This window comes from Ovis aries, chromosome 11 (assembly GCF_016772045.2).
Source record: "Ovis aries strain OAR_USU_Benz2616 breed Rambouillet chromosome 11, ARS-UI_Ramb_v3.0, whole genome shotgun sequence".
NCBI lineage: Eukaryota > Metazoa > Chordata > Mammalia > Artiodactyla > Bovidae > Ovis > Ovis aries.
In genome coordinates this window covers 14,035,482-14,055,197 of record NC_056064.1, presented here as the reverse complement: position 1 = coordinate 14,055,197, position 19,716 = coordinate 14,035,482, and the positions used below count along the sequence as shown (strand labels likewise).

General features: G+C 43.5%; 1 protein-coding gene across 1 annotated transcript; it reads left to right on the top strand.

Annotated features, from left to right (window-relative positions):
* Positions 1 to 3,138: 3,138 nt before the first annotated feature.
* LOC101110777 (WAP four-disulfide core domain protein 18-like) lies at positions 3,139 to 5,001 on the top strand. The gene is made up of 3 exons (XM_012185302.3): positions 3,139 to 3,241; positions 3,792 to 3,940; positions 4,757 to 5,001. The coding sequence occupies exons 1-3, from the start codon at positions 3,157 to 3,159 to the stop codon at positions 4,802 to 4,804; spliced, it is 282 nt and encodes a 93-aa protein (XP_012040692.1). The 5' UTR covers positions 3,139 to 3,156; the 3' UTR covers positions 4,805 to 5,001.
* Positions 5,002 to 19,716: the final 14,715 nt, after the last annotated feature.

The following is a 19,716-nucleotide window of genomic DNA, read 5'->3' as shown; positions in this document are numbered from 1 at the left end:
GGTATTCTGACCTGGAGAATTTCATGGACTGTATAGTTCATGGGGTCGCAAAGAGTCAGACACGACTGAACGACTTTCAGCTTCACATACTTAAGAAAAGCATAAGACTTCCCTGGTGGCTCAGTGGTAAAGAATCCACGAGACGTGGGTTCAAAACCTGATCTGGGAGGATCCCATGTGCCGCAGAGCAACTGTCCATGGGCCACAACTATGGAGCCCGAGCTTAGAGCCCATGGGCTGCAGCTCCTGAAGTCCGTCGCCTGGAGCCCAAGCTCTGCGACAAGAGAGTAGCCCCCACTTGCTGCAACTAGAGAAAGGCCTGAGTAGAAACGCAGACCTGGAAGAGCCAAAAATAAATAGTAAGTTGCAAGTAGGTAAATAAAATCTGAAAAACTTCAACTCAGAGAAGAAAGACGATGAATGTACTGGGTCAGTGTGTGAGAAATCCACGTCTCCTTCGCTGTGGGAGGAAGTGTAAATGGTACGGTCTTTTTTTTTTTTCCCTTTCAGTTGTATTGAGATATAATTGACATACAGCACTGTATACATTTAAAGTGTAAAACAATGATTTAACTTACATCCGTTGTGAGACGATTATCACCAGAAGGCTAGTGGACACCCATCATCTCCAGAGATACAATAGTAAAGGAGTAGAAAGAAATATTTTCCCTTCTGATAAGGACTCTTAAGATCTACTCTCTTAACCTTTGTTTATAAAGTGTTAATTATTTTTATCATGTTGTTTGGTCACTAAGTCATGTCCCACTCTTTGTGACCCCATGGACTGCAATACCCCAGGCCTCCCTGTCCCTCACCATCTCCTGGAATTCACCCACCTTCATGCCCATTGAATCGGTGATGCCAACAAACCATCTCATCCTCTGCTGCCCTCTTCTCCTTTTGCCTTCAATCTTGCCCAATATCACGTTGTATATTATTATATATCCCTAATACTTACTTAAAACTGAAAATTTGTACCTTTTGACTACCCTTATCTAATACTCCCAATGCCTTGCCTCTGGTAGCTACAAATCTGAATACTTTTTCAATGAATTTGTTTGTTTTTGAAGTTTAATTGACCTACAATACTATGTTAGTTCCTGAGACAAGACAGTGATTCAATATTTTTATATGCTTCAAAATGACATCAGGAAAAGTCTAGTTGTCACTTGTCACCATACAAAAAAAATTACATAATTATTGACTATATTCTCCATACTGTATATTTCATATCTGCAAAGAAACTTAGGTGCCCATCAATAGTGAAATAAAGTGTGAGATATACATATATGTGCATTACTGAACCATAAATTGCATAGTCTTTTTGGAGGACAATTTGGCAAATATCTTGTATCTTTTCAGTAGATGGCTCCTTTGCATCCTTTGTATTTTCATGTTTAGGCATCTATTCTGGGGAAATACTGATATATAATTGTGTATATAATTATACATATATGTGTGTGATATATATATATATATATATATATATATGCATTGCAAAGTGTATGATACATATCCACAAGAAATTGTTTGATGACAAAAAACCCCAAACCTGCTAAATGTCTTAGCAATTAAAGTTTGGCCAAATAAATTATAAACTATTCATAAAATGGAATTTTAGATAGTAGCTATTATTTTTTTTAAAAGAGAAGATACTCACCTGGAAAGCTCTCCAAGATATCACATTAACTGCATAAAGTAAAATAATACATATAACTTAATTTCTTCCAAAAAGTATGTGTTTATATACACACATAAATATATGCAAAAGCATAGGAAAAGAGCTTTGAAGAATACAAAGCAAACTGGTAATATTGATTACTTCCTGAAAGGTTACTCGGGATATATCTGTATTGTTGGAATTATTTACCACAATCATGTGTTTGTTGTGTGAAAATGAACTTTGACAGATTATGTCAACTCAGGGATAGTCATGGTATCTCGGTCACTTTTGGGGAGATATTCTTGGCAAGTCCTCTCCTTGCCAACAGTGCTGCTCCAGAGAATGCTCCTGCAAGCTCTTTGGAGCTGTCCAGCCCTGGCCCCACGATCACACAATACATAGCAGCCCGGGGTCCAGCCAGTCGTCATGGGTTTGGATCTGGGCTTGCCCTTTGCTATGATCTGTGCTGCGTGGCACCATTGACCTCCAACCTGGACTTAGCTTTCTCTCTAGGGACCCTGGTCCCTCCTTCAGACTAAGGAGTCATTCCTGGGTGCTTGTGTGCTTTGAGCCTACAGAGATTCTGAGATGCTAATGTGAGCTCACTGCCTGAGATGGACAGGCTGAGCCCCCTCTTGGCTGACTTAGTCTTTCTCTGCCCAGGCCTCCCCACAGGAGGTCTTAAGGTGCTTGTCTGACCTCTGACCACCAAGGACAAAGCAGACTTTCTCTTCACTCCCACTGTCATTGGGGGTGTATCTGCATACACCTTTCTCAGAGATTTTGTAATTGAGATGGGAAAGTGGGCTAGGCTCCTTACACAAGCCCCTCCTTTTGTGTCTTTCTGCTGTAGTTCTGCTCATGTAGGGCAACCACACAACCTTCTCTCCAGAAACTTCTTGGTATGGAGCAGGGTAGCCTCAGAGACCACCAGACACCAAGATTGGCCGTGCCTCTCAGCTCTCAAGGGCCCTGCCCAGCTCGTGGTCTTGAACATCCATCCCCTTAGATGAGTGACTTTTTCACTCTCACTGTGGTTCCACCCTCAGCCATGGGGGCAGCTCCAAGGCACACATTCACCCTCCTTGTGTAACTGGAGCTGCAAGAGACCCCAGAAGAGCCCTGCCAAACAGCACCTAGCTTAAGCTCTTACTCTGATAATATAATTTACACGGAGAAAATTCTTTTATTTGGCTATGGTTCCTAGAGACACTGGGGAAATCAGGGCTAAGAAGTAATGGAGTAATGACTAAAGAGCTAAAACATGTTCCTGAGCTTTCCAGTTTAATATTTGCCTCTCCTAGAACCCATTCCCTAGTCTGAGAAACCAGTTGTGAAATAGAACAAGGAAATTAGAACAAGGACACTCCCTTGAGAGCTTACATTTTAATACTCTTCATGCTGTACTGCCTCCCACCCCACCCTCCTTTCTGGTGACACTGAGAGTATAAATTATAGCTGGGCTCTGCCCCTGCACCACACCAGAGGCCAACATGAAGACAGGCACTATCTTTGTTCTGCTGGCTTTCATCATCATGGGGCTGGAGGTGACCTGGGCTCAGAAGTCTCCTGTCAAAGGTGAGGGTGCTGAGGGGACCCTAGCCGACAGCAGAGAAGGCTCAGAGCCCAGTGCTAAATGTGGGAATGGTTTGGCCTGGAAGCAACTGCATCCCCTCATGCATTTCCCTTGATCTAAATGAGAGTTCACCCTGCGTTTCCCATGGTTGGGTCTGATTGGAAGTCATGGGCCAAGTGTGGCATTCTCTCTATTAGGACCCTTGCCCAGATGTGGGACTCCACACAGGGCTATAGGACAAACTCATACGGACTCACACAAGTGAGCGGGGAGCTGGAGACCTCTGTGAGCAGAGACTTCTCTAAGATCTGCTTATGAGGCAGGAAAAAGAGGGTTATGACTGGGAAGGCATCTTGTCCTCTGAGATCGTGCAGACTTTGGAGCAGGGAGAACTTTCTGCTGAGGCCAGACCGTGGGCTGAAGAGTAAGAGTGGAGAAGTCAAGGCTGAGGGAGGAGTCTTGCCAGCGATGAGGGCTTCAGGGCTCCAGCAGCCGTTCTCAAGCCTGTCTTGGTGACTATTCCAGACTGCACAAAACCATTCTGTGTTTCAGGACAACAGAGACCTGGATTCTGCCCAGAGGTGCCCAAAGGTACTGCAGGAATTTGTGTTGAAAGGTGCTCAGGAGATGAGTCCTGTCCCAGGGGAATGAAATGCTGCAGCAATGGGTGTGGTCACGTCTGCAAAACTGCTGTCTTCAGAGTGAGTACAAATCAACCATGCACTGGCCAAGGACTCCCCAGGGAACTTTGCTGGTGCAGAGGGCTGCTCACATGTCCGCTGCATGTGAGAGTCTGGAAGCTTCTGGGAGAAAGGGGCTAGAAATATGGCAAAAGGACAGCTGGTTGCACGATCTGAGGTCTTCTCTTAGAAGAGGAGCCCTATCCCAAGACAGCCCTGACGGGTTCAGTTGAGAAAAGTATCCGTGAGCCCAGATGCACAGGTCACGCTTTACCAGGAGTTTCTCACTTTCCTTCTCCTCCCTCACCAAAGGGGCTTAACGCGTCCTGGAAAATAGGTCATCCTGGGAGGAGGAAGAAAGGGAAAAGGAAGCCCAGGCATCTCCTGTGTCGGATACACATTGTGCTGGAATTGAAGTAAAAAGACAAGCACAACATGAGTCAGGAGAGAGATCTCGATAAATAATTGCAACCTAGTGTGAGGAGTGCCCCAAAGAGAGTTCGCCTGAGATCTGCGGGATCAAAGAGAGGGGTTATTGACTTTGCTTGGGAGGAGAGAGATTGGGAAAGTTGTCAGAGAGTAGAGAGCGTCAAGGGAGAGCATAAAGGATGCATGAAGTCAGCAGGAGGAAGGCGGGGCAGCTGAGAGAGTGGGAGGAGTGTCGACCTGCCCCAGTGGAGAAGAGAAAGCCACGGTGGTAGGAAGGGATTGTAATATCTCAGAGGGTGGTGGAGGGAAATCCATACCAGAGCCCGGAGAGGAATGAGCTTCCTGCTGAAGAGTTTGGTAAACTGCTGGATGCTTCTAATGAATGTCATGATCAAATTTGTATTTTAGAAGGGTGGCTCTGGTGGCCACGGGAAAGTTGGACAGAAGGTTTATTGAGCATGCCTGGAGACCAGCCCTAGAAGATTTCTCACGAATCCATGAATTCGAACCTTGTCATAACTACAAGACTTTCACATCCATTCCCGACTCTTTTCCACGCCTGGAATTGTAGCCCTGAAAGATGAAGATCTAAAATGGTGGGATGACTGCTCTCTAAAGAGCCTGTGTGGAAAATAAACTAAATCTGTGGCATAGTTTGGGCTGTGTCCTTCTTTCCGTGCAGGCATTCTGGTGGCCCCTTCGTGGCTTAACAGGACCACATGTGTATTCTGCAGTGAGCCCATGAATACAGGACACTTAGGATACAAATGGACCAGAGGCAAGTCCCCGCCCCCCACCCCCCGCCTAATTTCAGTCCCCTCCCGCTTAGTTTAATTCCTCCAGAGGAGCCTGGTGAGCCACAGTCCACAGGGTTGCGATGAGTTAGACATGACTGAGCACCAAACACTTTCACTTTTATCTCTATGTACCTAGACAGGGTAGAAGGTCTGAGAATATTTTTTCAAGTGTTCTGTGAAAATGATTTTGGTCAAGCATAAAAAATAAATAACTATGACTATGTAGCAGGCCTGTTAGAGCAGACTTTATTAGGGCAAGACTTGGAAGGAACAGTGCGGGGGATACCCTATTCTAAGGCAAGGCACCAACATCTATCGGGACTTGATGCCTAATTCTAGGAGAGTGAGCCTGATCCTTGGCCTGTGGAACTTGGGCTGACATGAGTTGGGAAATGCCAGCTCTTGTCTTGGAGTGATTTGGAGTCAGGATACAGTTATGAGAAAGGCTTTGTGGATGGGGCTTTGGATTCAGACTTTTCCTGAGGAAAGGGATAAAACTTGGTCTCCCACAGATTCTGGCAAAAATGATAGTCTGGACTGCCTGCTTGCAAGCTTTCTCTCTTCCAGCTCTCTATTCACTTCTTCCCACTAAGATCCCCCTACTTTGCCCACTGAGTCTGCTCTTCCATATCTGTATGTCCCTGTCACCAACTCTGCTCTTGCTTCTCATATAGCACATCTTAGAACCCCAATGCCCCATGGCCTCACCAGTCTGTGCATCAGAATGAGGGCATATTAGCCCTGAAATCATCTTTCAGTGGCTGGCCATTCCCATTTCAAAGGATTCCATGCTCGTGTCTCCCTTGGTCATTCATGGGGGTTCATGACCATACCACTAAAATGTTCTCAAACATTTATCTGCCATACTGACTGACCTTCCCCTGCAAAGATATTTGAGGATGGCGTCCTATAACTTCCACTTAGGTTTCTCCCTTCCAGGTAGTCCAGATGTCCCTAGAAAGTTTTTTGCTTTTTAGTAAACTTCTCATGTTTCTCACCTGCATTTACTTTTTCCTTTTCGGCAGGGGCTGGGGGTGTGGGCTCTGCAGCATGTGAGATTTTAGTTCCCCTACTACAGATTGAGCTCATTTTCCCCGCACTGCAGGCATGAAGTCTTAACCATGGAACCACCAAGAAAGTCCCTCACCTGCATTTAAACTGTCTTAATACTTCAGAGAACGGAGAAGGCAATGGCACCCCACTCCAGTACTCTTGCCTGGGAAATCCCATGGGGGGAGGGGCCTGGTGGGCTGCAGTCCATGGGGTCGTGAAGAGTCACACTGAGCGACTTCACTTTCACTTTTCACTTTCATGCATTGGAGAAGGAAATGGCAACCCACTCCAGTGTTCTTGCATGGAGAATCCCAGGGACGGGGGAGCCTGGTGGGCTGCCATCTATGGGGTCGCACAGAGTCAGACACGACTGAAGTGACTTAGCAGCAATATTTAAGAGAAACTCTGTTTCTCCCTCTGGAGATTTGCAAGGCCCAGATACTTCCTTCCTACTCCCTGACAAATGGGAATTATATTGCTTCTCTGATGATGTGGATCTATAGGGAGTGGCACTGTGACTTAGGGATCAGTTCAGTTCAGTTCAGTCGCTCAGTCGTGTCCGACTCTTTGCAACCCCATGAATCACAGCACGCCAGGCCTCTCTGTCCGTCACCAACTCCCGGAGTTCATTCAAACTCACGTTCATTGAGTCGGTGGTGCCATCCAGCCATCTCATCCTCTGTCGTCCCCTTCTCCTCCTGCCCCCAATCCCTCCAAGCATCAGAGTCTTTTCCAATGAGTCAGCTCTTCACATCAGGTGGCCAAAGTACTGGAGTTTCAGCTTCAGTATCAGTTCAGTTCCAATGAACACCCAGGACTGATCTCCTTTAGAATGGACTGGTTGGACCTCCTTGCAGTCCAAGGGACTCTCAAGAGTCTTCTCCAACACCACAGTTCAAAAGCATCAATTCTTTGGCACTCAGCTTTCTTCACAGTCCAACTCTCACATCCATACATGACCACTGGAAAAACCATAGCCTTGACTAGATGGACCTTTGTTGGCAAAGTAATGTCTCTGCTTTGAATATGCTATCTAGGTTGCTCATAACGTTCCTTCCAAGGAGTAAGTGTCTTTTAATTTCATGGCTGCAATCACCATCTGCAGTGATTTTGGAGCCCAGAAAAATAAAGCCTGACACTGTTTCCACTGTTTCCCCATCTATTTCCCATGAAGCGATGGGACCAGATGCCATGATCTTCATTTTCTGAATGTTGAGCTTTAAGCCAACTTTTTCGCTTTCCTCTTTCACTTTCATCAAGAGGCTTTTGAGTTCTTCTTCACTTTCTGCCATAAGGGTGGTGTCATCTGCATATCTGAGGTTATTGATATTTCTCCCGGCAATCTTGATTCTAGCTTGTGCTTCTTCCAGCCCAGCGTTTCTCATGATGTACTCTGCATATAAGTTAAATAAGCAGGGTGACAATATACAGCCTTGACATACTCCTTTTCCTATTTGGAACCAGTCTGTTGTTCCATGTCCAGTTCTAACTGTTGCTTCATGACCTGCATATAGGTTTCCCAAGAGGCAGGTCAGGTGGTCTGGTATTCCCATCTCTTTCAGAATTTTCCACAGTGTATTGTGATCCACACAGTCAAAGGCTCTGGCATAGTCAATAAAGCAGAAATAGATGTTTTTCTGGAACTCTCTTGCTTTTTCCATGATCCAGCGGATGCTGGCAATTTGATCTCTGGTTCCTCTGCCTTTTCTAAAACCAGCTTGAACATCTGGAAGTTCACAGTTCACATATTGCTGAAGCCTGCCTTGGAGAATTTTGAGCATTACTTTACTAGCATGTGAGATGAGTGCAATTGTGCGGTAGTTTGAGCATTCCTTAGCATTGCCCTTCTTTAGGACTGGAATGAAAACTGACCTTTTCCACTGGTGTGGCCACTGCTGAGTTTTCCAAATTTGCTGGCATATTGAGTGCAACACTTTCAGAGCATCATCTTTCAGGATTTGAAATAGCTCAACTGGAATTCCATCACCTCCACTCGCTTTGTTCGTAGTGATGCTTTCTAGGCCCACTTGACTTCACATTCCAGGATGTCTGGCTCTAGGTGAGTGATCACACCATTGTGATTATCTGGGTCGTGAAGATCTTTTTTGTACAGTTCTTCTGTGTATTCTTGCCACCTCTTCTTAATATCTTCTGCTTCTATTAGGTCCATACCATTTCTGCCCTTTATCGAGCCCATCTTTGCATGAAATATTCCCTTGGTATCTCTAATTTTCTTGAAGAGATCTCTAGTCTTTCCCATTCTGTTGTTTCCCTCTATTTCTTTGCATTGATCACTGAGGAAAGCTTTCTTATCTCTCCTTGCTATTCTTTGGAACTCTGCATTCAGATGCTTATATCTTTCCTTTTCTCCTTTGCTTTTTGCCTTTCTTCTTTTCACAGCTATTTGTAAGGCCTCCTCAGACAGCCATTTTGCTTTTTTGCATTTCTTTTCCATGGGAATGGTCTTGATCCCTGTCTCCTGTACAATGTCACAAACCTCCGTCTGTAGTTCATCAGGCACTCTGTCTATCAGATCTAGTCCCTTAAATCTATTTCTCACTTCCACTGTGAAATCATAAGGGATTTGATTTAGGTCATACCTGAATGGTCTAGTGGTTTTCCCTACTTTCTTCAGTTTAAGTCTGAATTTGGCAATAAGGAGTTCATGATCTGAGCCACAGTCAGCTCCTGGTCTTAATTTTGCTGACTGTATAGAGCTTCTCCATCTTTGGCTGCAAAGAATATAATCAATCTGATTTTGGTGTTGACCATCTGGTGATGTCCATGTGTAGAGTCTTCTCTTGTGCTGTTGGAAGAGGGTGTTTGCTATGACCAGTGCGTTCTCTCGGCAAAACTCTATTAGTCTTTGCCCTGCTTCATTATGTATTTCAAGGCCAAATTTGCCTGTTACTCCAGGTGTTTCTTGACTTCCTACTTTTGCATTCCAGTCCCCTATAATGAAAAGGACACTTTTGGGGGTGTTAGTTCTAAAAGGTCTTATAGGTCTTCATAGAATCGTTCAACTTCAGCTTCTTCAGTGTTACTGGTTGGGGCATAGACTTGGATTACTGTGATACTGAATGGTTTGCCTTGGAGACGAACAGAGATCATTCTGTCGTTTTTGAGACTGCATCCAAGTACTGCATTTTGGACTCTTTTGTTGACCATGATGACTACTCTATTTCTTCTAAGGGATTCCTGCCCACAGTAGTAGATATAATGCTCATCTGAGTTAAATTCACCTATTCCAGTCCATTTTAGTTCGCTGATTCCTAGAATGTTGACGTTCACTCTTGCCATCTTCTGTTTGACCACTTCCAATTTGCCTTGATTCATGGACCTAACATTCCAGGTTCCTATGCAATATTACTCTTTACAGCATTGGACCTTGCTTCTATCACCAGTCACATCCACAACTGGGTGTTGTTTTTGCTTTGGCTCCATCCCTTCATTCTTTCTGGAGTTATTTCTCCACTGATCTCCAGTAGCATATTGGGCACCTACTGACCTGGGGAGTTCCTCTTTCAGTATCCTATCATTTTGCCTTTTCATACTGTTCATGGGGTTCTCAAGGCAAGAATACTGAAGTGGTTTGCCATTCCCTTCTCCAGTGGAACACATTCTGTCAGACCTCTCCACCATGACCCGCCCATCTTGGGTGGCCCCACATGGCATGGCTTAGTTTCATTGAGTTAGACAAGGCTGTGGTCCTAGTGTGATTAGATTGACTAGTTTTCTGTGAGTATGGTTTCAGTGTGTCTGCCCTCTGATGCCCTCTCGCAACACCTACCGTCTTACTTGGGTTTCTCTTACCTTAGATGTGGGGTATCTCTTCACGGCTGCTCCAGCAAAGCTCAGCCGCTGCTCTTTACCTTGGACGAGGGGTATCTCCTCACAGCCACCCCTCCTGACCTTGAACATGGAGTAGCTCCTCTCAGCCCTCCTGCACCCACGCAGCCACTGCTCCTTGGACATGGGGTTGCTCCTCCCAACTTAACGAGAGTCAAAAACAATTCACAGCAGCAGAGGTGCCAGCAGCCAGATTGTGGCTGTGAGCTGAACTTGGCTCTGTCCTCTGCTACCTGCCTTATATTGTTTCTTACTCTGTTCCTAAACCTGATTCACCAGTCTGTTTTTTCTATGAGCTGTGTAATAACAAAATTCCTGTTGTCTCAACTTAGTCAGAATTGACTTCTTTTGTCTGTATCTAAAAGGGCTTAATGTGGGTGGAAACTGGTGTCAGGAGTGGATACAGGGCAACTATGCTCAGGGAAATGGCAGGAATGTGGGTTTCATGAATTGATCTAGTTAAAGCCAAAGGCAATGAGAATGTTATTAGTCTCCTAGGATGGAATTCTGGCATTCGACAGTGAAACAGGTAATAACCTCCTAGATTAAATATTTCTAGGCATTTTATTCTTTTGGAGGCTATTGTAGATGAAATTGTTTGCTTAGTTTCTTTTATGGATTTTTTATTGCTGATGAATTGCGTTGTGTACTGACCTGACCTTCACTGAATTTATTTTTTGCCTCTTGTAGAATTTTTATAAATTCTTTGTAATTTTCTGTGTATAGAATATTGTCATCTTCAAATAGAGGTAGTTTTACTTCTTTTTTTTCCCACAACTTTCATGCCTTTTATTTCTTTTTCTTGCATGATTTCCGTGTCTAGAAGCTCCAGTTGAATAGCAACAGTGAAAGCAGGAAGCTTTGTCTTTTTCCTGGTCTTAGAAAGAAAGCTTTTAGTCTTTTATGATGTTAGCTATGAATTTTTCATGAATTCCATCTATTGTATTGAGAAAATTCACTTCTATTCCTAGTTTTCTTAGTATTTTGATCACTAAAGAGTGTTAGGTTTTGTCAAATCCTCTTTGTGCATCAGTTTAGATGATGATGTGTTTTTTTCTTCCTTTATTCTGTTAATGTCGTGCATTACATTTATTGATTTTCACCACCAATGCCTCCTTAAGAAAAATCCTACTAGGTCATGATGTATAATCCTTTTACTATGCTATTGAAATCACTTGGCTAGCTTTTTTTTTTTTTAGGATTTTTGCATTTATTTTTATAAGGGATATTGGCCTTTAATTTTCTTTTCTTGTTATGTCTTTATCTGGCTTTGATATTAGCATAATATTGACTTCATAGAATGAGTTAGGAAGTGTTTCCTCTTCTATTTTCTGGAAGACTCTAAGAATTGTTAAGAATTTTTATTTTTTTGCATTGCAGCTAGATAATATAGTTTATAATATCAGGAATAGGTTTTTAATTTCTTTGTGGCCTAGTACTTGTTTGATTTTTGTGAATGTCCTGTAAACACTAAAAGAGAAAAAAAATTGTCTTCTCTGTTGCTGAGTGTAAAGTTGTCTATTATCTACTAGTTTGAATTTGTTAATCTTTATGATTTACTTTATCTTTATTTTTCATTATTTTTCTCTGTATTATTCATTAATTTCTGAGAGGGATTTGATAAGATGTCCAACTAAAATAATTTATTCATGTATTTCTTTTACTTTTATCAGTTATTTCTTTGTATGTATGTCAAGTAATAATTTTAGGAGTATGTGCCTGTGTTCACAATCATCTTCTTAATTTATCATTCCTTTTAACATTAAATAATATCCTTTTCCCTTTACATATTTGATATTATTTATGCTAAATATCAGCATTCTTTTAGTTCATATTTGTCCAGTAAAATTTCCATCTCTATAAGAAATACTATTAGACCTTTTTCATGTGCTTCCTAAAGTAGTATTTTGCTTGACTTAAACTCATTTTATTCAGTTTGAGAGGTCTTCTGTGTCAGGACCAGCCCAACAGTGAAGCAACCCAAGGAAGCAGTGCCACGGAGGAATAAGGAACAATAAGAGTCATTCCAGGCAAAAGCCCAGATCCTAATCCTTGCATGCCTTTTTTTTTTTTTAGTTTTTATTTTTAAAATTTTAAAATCTTTAATTCTTACATGCATTCCCAAACATGAACCCCCCTCCCACCTCCCTCCCCATAACATCTTTCTGGGTCATCCCCATGCACCAGCCCCAAGCATGCTGCATCCTGCGTCAAACATAGACTGGCGATTCAATTCACATGATAGTATACATGTTAGAATGTCATTCTCCCAAATCATCCCACCTCTCCCTCTCCTCTGAGTCCAAAAGTCCGTTATACACATCTGTGTCTCTTTCCCTGTCTTGCATACAGGGTCGTCATTGCCATCTTCCTAAATTCCATATATATGTGTTAGTATACTGTATTGGTGTTTTTCTTTCTGGCTTACTTCACTCTGTATAATCGGCTCCAGTTTCATCCATCTCATCAGAACTGATTCAAATGAATTCTTTTTAACGGCTGAGTAATACTCCATTGTGTATATGTACCACTGCTTTCTTATCCATTCATCTGCTGATGGACATCTAGGTTGTTTCCATGTCCTGGCTATTATAAACAGTGCTGCGATGAACATTGGGGTACATGTGTCTCTTTCAATTCTGGTTTCCTCGGTGTGTATATGAAAGAAATCAAAGAGGACACTAATAGATGGAGAAATATACCATGTTCATGGATTGGAAGAATCAATATAGTGAAAATGAGTATACTACCCAAAGCAATTTACAAATTCAATGCAATCCCTATCAAGCTACCAGGCACATTTTTCACAGAACTAGAACAAATAATTTCAAGATTTGTATGGAAATACAAAAAACCTCGAATAGCCAAAGCAACCTTGCATGCCTTTTATTGCTAACGTCTACTTCCTTGTGCTCTAGAGATACCTGTTTTTTTACACCCTCAGATCAGGGATAAAGATATACAATGCACAGTCCTCAAAGTCAAACCTTCAGGCCATTCATGATTGTGTTTAGCCCTTCAGCTAGTGACAACCTTTCTCAGCAAAACTCCCTCAAGGCTCTGGTTACAGAACAGTCACTAATGGTTTTCCATCAGTCACATCAGTACTTCAACATTTTGTTTGCAAGATGTTTTTCCATGATGTACTTTTTACTGCTCCCAGCCCTTCGCCTGGGGGTGATGAGAAAGCCGTTCTTATTTTTCAAAGAAGCCCTGTTAATTATAGAACAGGCCTGTGCATAGCATATTCCCTACATTCTGATCAGTAAGTTTAACCTATTTATGTTTATGGCCCTAACTGTTAAACTAGGATTTATCCTGTCACCATATTTCATGTTTCTTATTTATCATACTTTCTTTTGCTTTTTTTTGTTTGTTTGTTATTCTTTAATCCTTCCATTCAGTTCAGTTCAGTCACTCAGTCGAGTCCAACTCTTTGCAACCCGTGAATCTCAGCACGCCAGGCCTCCCTGTCCATCACCAACTACTGGAGTTCACTCAGACTCACGTCCATCGAGTCAGTCATGCCATCCAGCCATCTCATCCTCTGTCGTCCCCTTCTCCTCCTGCCCCCAATCCCTCCCAGCATCAGAGTCTTTTCCAATGAGTCAACTCTTTGCATGAGGTGACCAAAGTACTGGAGTTTCAGCTTCAGCATCATTCCTTCCAAAGAAATCCCAGGGCTGATCTCCTTCAGAATGGACTGGTTGGATCTCCTTGCAGTCCAAGGGACTCTCTGGAGTCTTCTCCAACAAGACAGTTCAAAAGCAGCAATTCTTCGGCACTCAGCCTTCTTCACAGTCCAACTCTCACATCCATGTGTGGCTACTGGAAAAACCATAGCCTTGACTAGACGGACCTTAGTCGGCAAATTAATGTCTCTACTTTTGAATCTGCTATCTAGGTTGGTCATAACTTTCCTTCCAAGGAGTAAGTGTCTTTTAATTTCATGGATGCAATCACTATCTGCAGTGATTTTGGAGCCCCCAAAAATAAAGTCTGACACTGTTGCCACTGTTTCCCCATCTATTTGCCATGAAATGATGGGACCGGATGCCATGATCTTCGTTTTCTGAATGTTGAGCTTTAAGCCAACTTTTTCGCTCTCCTCTTTCACTTTCATCAAGAGGCTTTTGAATTCCTCTTCACTTTCTGCCATAAAGGTGGTGTCATCTGCATATCTGAGGTTATTGATATTTCTCCCGGCAATCTTGATTCCAGCTTGTGTTTCTTCCAGTCCAGCATTTCTCATGATGTATTCTGCACATAAGTTAAATAAGCAGGGTGACAATATACAGCCTTGATATACTCCTTTACCTATTTGGAACCAGTCTGTTGTTCCATGTCCAGTTCTAACTGTTGCTTCCTGACCTGCATATAGGTTTCCCAAGAGGCAGGTCAGGCAGCCTGGTATTCCCATCTCTTTCAGAATTTTCCACAGTGTATTGTGATCAACACAGTCAAAGGCTCTGGCATAGTCAATAAAGTAGAAATAGATGTTTTTCTGGAACTCTCTTGCTTTTTCCATGATTCAGCAGATGCTGGCAATTTGATCTCTGGTTCCTCTACCTTTTCTAAAACCAGCTTGAATATCTGGAAGTTCACGGTTCACGTATTGCTGAAGCCTGGCTTGGAGAATTTTGGACATTACTTTACTAGCATGTGAGATGAGTGCAATTGTGCGGTAGTTTGAGCATTCTTTGGCATTGCCTTTCTTTGGGATTGGAATGAAAACTGACCTTTTCCAGTCCTGTGGCCACTGCTGAGTTTTCCAAATTTGCTGGCACATTGAGTGCAACACTTTCACAGCATCATCTTTCAGGATTTAAAAGAGCTCAACTGGAATTCCATCACCTCCACTAGCTTTGTTCGTAGTGATGCTTCCTAAGGCCCACTTGACTTCACATTCCAGGATGTCTGGCTCTAGGTGAATGATCACACCATTGTGATTATCTTGGTTGTGAAGATCTTTTTGTACAGTTCTTCTGTGTTGACTTTTTAAGCATTATTAATGTTTGCACCTTTTCCAGAACAAGGGCATTCATTACCTTAGCTTGCCCTCATTTCTCTGTGTGCTTGTACCCCCAACCCCATCCTACTCAATAGCCATGTAGATAACATACAGAATTTTAGTTCTGGATTTTATGCTTGTACTTTTAAAAAATTTCCATTTATTAGTAAGCTTTAAACTCATTGCAGATGGTGATTGCAGCCATGAAATTAAAAGACACTTACTCCTGGAAGGAAAGTTATGACCAACCTAGATAGCATATTCAAAGCAGAGGCATTACTTTGCCAACAAAGGTCCATCTAGTCAAGGCTATGGTTTTCCAGTGGTCATGCATGGATGTGAGAGTTGGACTGTGAAGAAGGCTAAGCGCCAAAGAATTGATGCTTTTGAACTGTGGTGTTGGAGAAGACTCTTGAGAGTCCCTTAGACTGCAAGGAGATCCAACCAGTCCATTCTAAAAGAGATCAGCCCTGGGATTTCTTTGGAAGGAATGATGCTAAAGCTGAAGCTCCAGTACTTTGGCCACCTCATGTGAAGAGTTGACTCATTGGAAAAGACTCTGATGCTGGGAGGGATTGGGGGCAGGAGGAGAAGGGGACGACAGAGGATGAGATGGCTGGATGGCATCACGGACTTGATGGACGTGAATCTGAGTGAACTCCGGGAGTTGGTGACGGACAGGGAGGCCTGGCGTGTTGCGATTCATGGAGTCACAGAGTCAGACACAACTGAGCGACTGAACTGAAACTCACCCTTACTCCCCATAAATCTGAATCATCCTTCCGACTTTTTCTCCTTTCCTTGTTGAAATATTTACTGCAAGAGTGTTTTCAAAAAAGGACTTTTTAGCCTCAGATGCCTGAAGATTATCTTAATTTTGTTCTCACATTTAAGTGATCACTTATCTGGATATAATATTCTATCCATAAATATTTTCTTTATGCTTTGAGAATATATTTTCATTATCTTGATGGTTAGAATTGCTGCTGAGAATTCTGAACTTCATCGGATTGTTTCATAGGCAGTCGTGGTTTTCTCTCTGAAACTTTTAGAACTTACTGTTTTTTTTTTTTTATCATTGTTGTATTTCTCTATGTGTGTCCATGTGTGACTATTTTTCATTAATTTATTCTATTGACACTTTATGGACCACCGACCTAAGAAAGATGTACAACTTGAGAGTTGTGAGTTAGGTTTTATTTGGGACAAAATGAGGACTGCAGCCTGGGAGACAGCACCTCAGACAGCTCTGAGAGTCTGCTGCAGGGAAGTAGAGGGGGAAGCTCAATATATATGATTTTGGTGAAGGGGGCGTTCATGCAATCAAGCACTTACCTCACATAAAGCTTTCTGCTGGTCATCAGGGGCTGATGTCACCATAAAGGGTGAGGAAATGCAAGGATTGAAATCATAAAATCCTGTTCCTGAAAATATCTAATTATCTAAAGAGCTGTTCCACCAGTTTTCCTGGAGTACAAATTGCCTCATTCCTGTGCTCCACCCTGAACTCCCTTCAGGGCATGTCGAAGATCAACAGCTGCAGCAGCATGGGATTCATTCCTGCAAGAGGCAGATGGCAAATGCCCTTGAGCGTGTGCATATGTGTGCTGTCATGCCCAGCTGTTTGCCAACCCAAGGACCGTAGCCTGCCAGGTTCTTCTGTCTGTGGACTTTTCTAGGCAAGAATATTGGAGTGGGTTGCTATTTTCTACTCTAGGGGATCTTCCAGACCTAAGGATCAAACCCTTGTCTCTTGAGTCTCCTGCATTGGCAGGCAGACACTTTACCACCTGCGCTGGTTTGTAGTTGACAGGACCTTCAAACTATCTTTGGGGGCTCGGCATTATTCCCATCCCCTCACCTCCACCCAAATCCTTTTCTACCCCAAATCCCAGACCTTAAAATGGAAAACCTGTGCTTTCGGAACTAGTATGCAGACTCACAAGGAAATCCTGCTGAGGAACTCAGTTGATTTGCTTCTCTAAGCTGAGTCCACCCTCCCTCAAGGCCAGTGAGTCTGGGTTCATAATTGATTGCTTGAGTGAGTGAGTGAAAGTTCGCTCAGTCCTGTCTGACTCTTTGTGACCTCACGGACTAGTCTGTCCATGGAATTCTCCAGGCCAGAATACTGGAGCGGGTAGCCGTTCTCTTCTCCAGGGGATCTTTCCAACCCAGGGATCGAATCCAGGTCTCCCGCATTGCAGGCGGATTCTTTACCAGCTGAGTTTCCAGGGAAGCCCAACTGATTGCCAATTACAAACTGGCACTTGCCAAGAGCATTGCCAGTGACTGAACAACAGCAACAAGGGCATTTGCCATCTGCCTCTGCCTCTGAGGAGGTGGAACCCTGCGCTGCTGCAGCTGTTGACCCTCAATATCCGCTGAGGGGGTTCAGGGTGGAGTGAGGCACTCTGTACTCCAGGGAATCCGGTGCAACAAGTCTTTAGGTAGAGTTAGATATTTTCAGGAACTGATTTCATGATCCCAACATTTGCATCTTTTCATATCTAAGTTGCCGGGAGCTAGCACGAGCAGTCTCCCCCGTGCCAAAGGTCATGAGGTTAAGGGGTCAGACAGGCAAAGGCAAGTCGGGCCTTAAGGGAGCCTCGCTGAATTCTCTTGGGCATCTACCCAAAAAAACCCAGAGTCTGCCTGCCTTACTGCATTATGCTTTCCACCTACTCTTCTGACATTACAGAGGTGGGGGTGGGGCTATCCCCCGACCACCTTTCTCTGGAGAAACTTAACTTAGAGCTCCAGTTAACAGTCTCCTGCATATAAAAGGAGTGTTTCAGCTCAAACCCCTCTGATGGCTCTCTAACTTGCCTTACCGGACTTCTACAACCACGCATGTGATTGTTTACAGCCCCTCAACCGCGAGAGGCAAGGGAAGCCTAAAACATAGAGCCTTTCAAAGAGTTAAAAAGTTAGAGTAGTGCTGGTGTAGGATTTCACTGTTGAGCCAATGCTTGTTGCTAAGTTCCCATATCTCTTATCCACTGTGCACCTGGGAGTGTGTTAGTTAACATAGTTAGAATGCAAGAAAAACAAGTGTAGCCTTGAAACTAACCTCATCAGAATTTTGAGCTAATTGGTTCTTTCTTTGTTGTAACTGGCTGCATTACTTCATGAAAATGTAACTTTGTTTGATACTTTCTGAGGCTGACATAGACTAGAAATATAAAGAAAAAACACTTCAAGGGAAAATAAGTTTTCTGGCTGAGCAGCCTTTATCAAAAGAGGGTCTTAAAATGTTTCACAGGCCTCCAAGGCCAGAAGATAATGTACACAACATCATTTGTGGGAAAGGTATAAAGTCCTTTAAAAAATAAAGTTATTGGGCCTCACTCACCGAAACAGCTTGGTCTCCCTGCGTCAATCATTCTCTCCTGCTCTTACTCTCTCTTTCAGGCTGGTTCCCATCTGGAGTACAGAGGTCTGCCGTGTCTACTTATTTGCCTGGGTTTCTAAGACCTGAATGGGAAGGCATCCTGTGCCTTCACTCCCTCAGGAGACCAGGAGGGCACCTGTGGCCTTACGTAGACGGTGCAAGTTTCTTGTCTTGAGACTTTATTGATTTTCTGTATAAACCAATGAACATCAGCCTCTTTTCTTCTCTCCCTATTTTCTTATCTACAACATTCTTTCCTTATCTATCTCTCTCTAAATCAATCGCCGACTCCGTCCACCCTTCGAATTCCCTGGATCCACCGGAGCTGGACCCTGGCACTAAGTGAAGTGAAGTCGCTCAGTTGTGTCCAACTCTTTGTGACCCCATGGACTGTAGTCTATCAGGCTCCTCCATCCATGGGATTTTCCAGGCAATAGTACTGGAGCGGGTTGCCATTTCCTTCTCCAGGGGATCTTCCCAACCCTGGGATCATCTCCCTCGTTGTAGACAGATGCTTTACCATCTGAGCCCCCTAGAAAAGGAGTAAATCCCTTCATGATGACATCAGCTCCTCATGACCAGCAGAAAACATTTTGTAGAGTGACTGCTTAATTGCACTGAACTCAGCCCCCTTCACCAAAATCATATATATTGACCTTCCCCCACTGTCTCTTTGGAGCAGTTTCTCAGAGCTGTCTGAGGTGCCATCTCCTGGGCTGCAGTCCTCATTCTGTCCCAAATAAAACCTAACTCGAAACTCTCACATTGTGCATCTTTTTAGTTGACACAGGGAAATGAGTCGTGCCTGACTCTGTGCGACCCCATAGACAGCAGCCCACCAGGCTCCCCCGTCCCTGGGATTCTCCAGGCAAGAACACTGGAGTGGGTTGCCATTTCCTTCTCCCATGCATGAAAGTGAAAAGTGAAAGTGAAGTCGCTCAGTCGTGTCCAACTCCTAGCGACCCCATGGACTGCAGTGCTAGTGCTCAAAAAACTTGAACTTCTTGATGGGTTTCAGCAAAGCCTTTTAAAAGGCAAGGTGAGGAGAGTCCCAGGGTATGTGATTGACTCATGCACATTTCTCTGACTGGTTGATGGTGAGGGTGTCACAGGGTTTAACACTGTCAATCCCAAGGTTCCTGTAGGCCTGGGGACTCTGTGCTCATGGTCATTAAGTAATTGATCTATTCCTTTTGGGGATGATTTTAGCTTGTGTAAAACAACTCAAGGAACATGCATCAGGTACTATTATCTGGGTACTCCATTG

Bases quoted from the DNA above. Each gene is read 5' to 3' on its own strand.
- LOC101110777 (XM_012185302.3), top strand. From the start codon at position 3,157: ATGAAGACAGGCACTATCTTTGTTCTGCTGGCTTTCATCATCATGGGG. The intron at 3,242-3,791 runs GTGAGGGTGCTG...TCTGTGTTTCAG, and splicing joins TCAGAAGTCTCCTGTCAAAG to GACAACAGAGACCTGGATTC. The intron at 3,941-4,756 runs GTGAGTACAAAT...TTTGTATTTTAG, and splicing joins GCAAAACTGCTGTCTTCAGA to AAGGGTGGCTCTGGTGGCCA.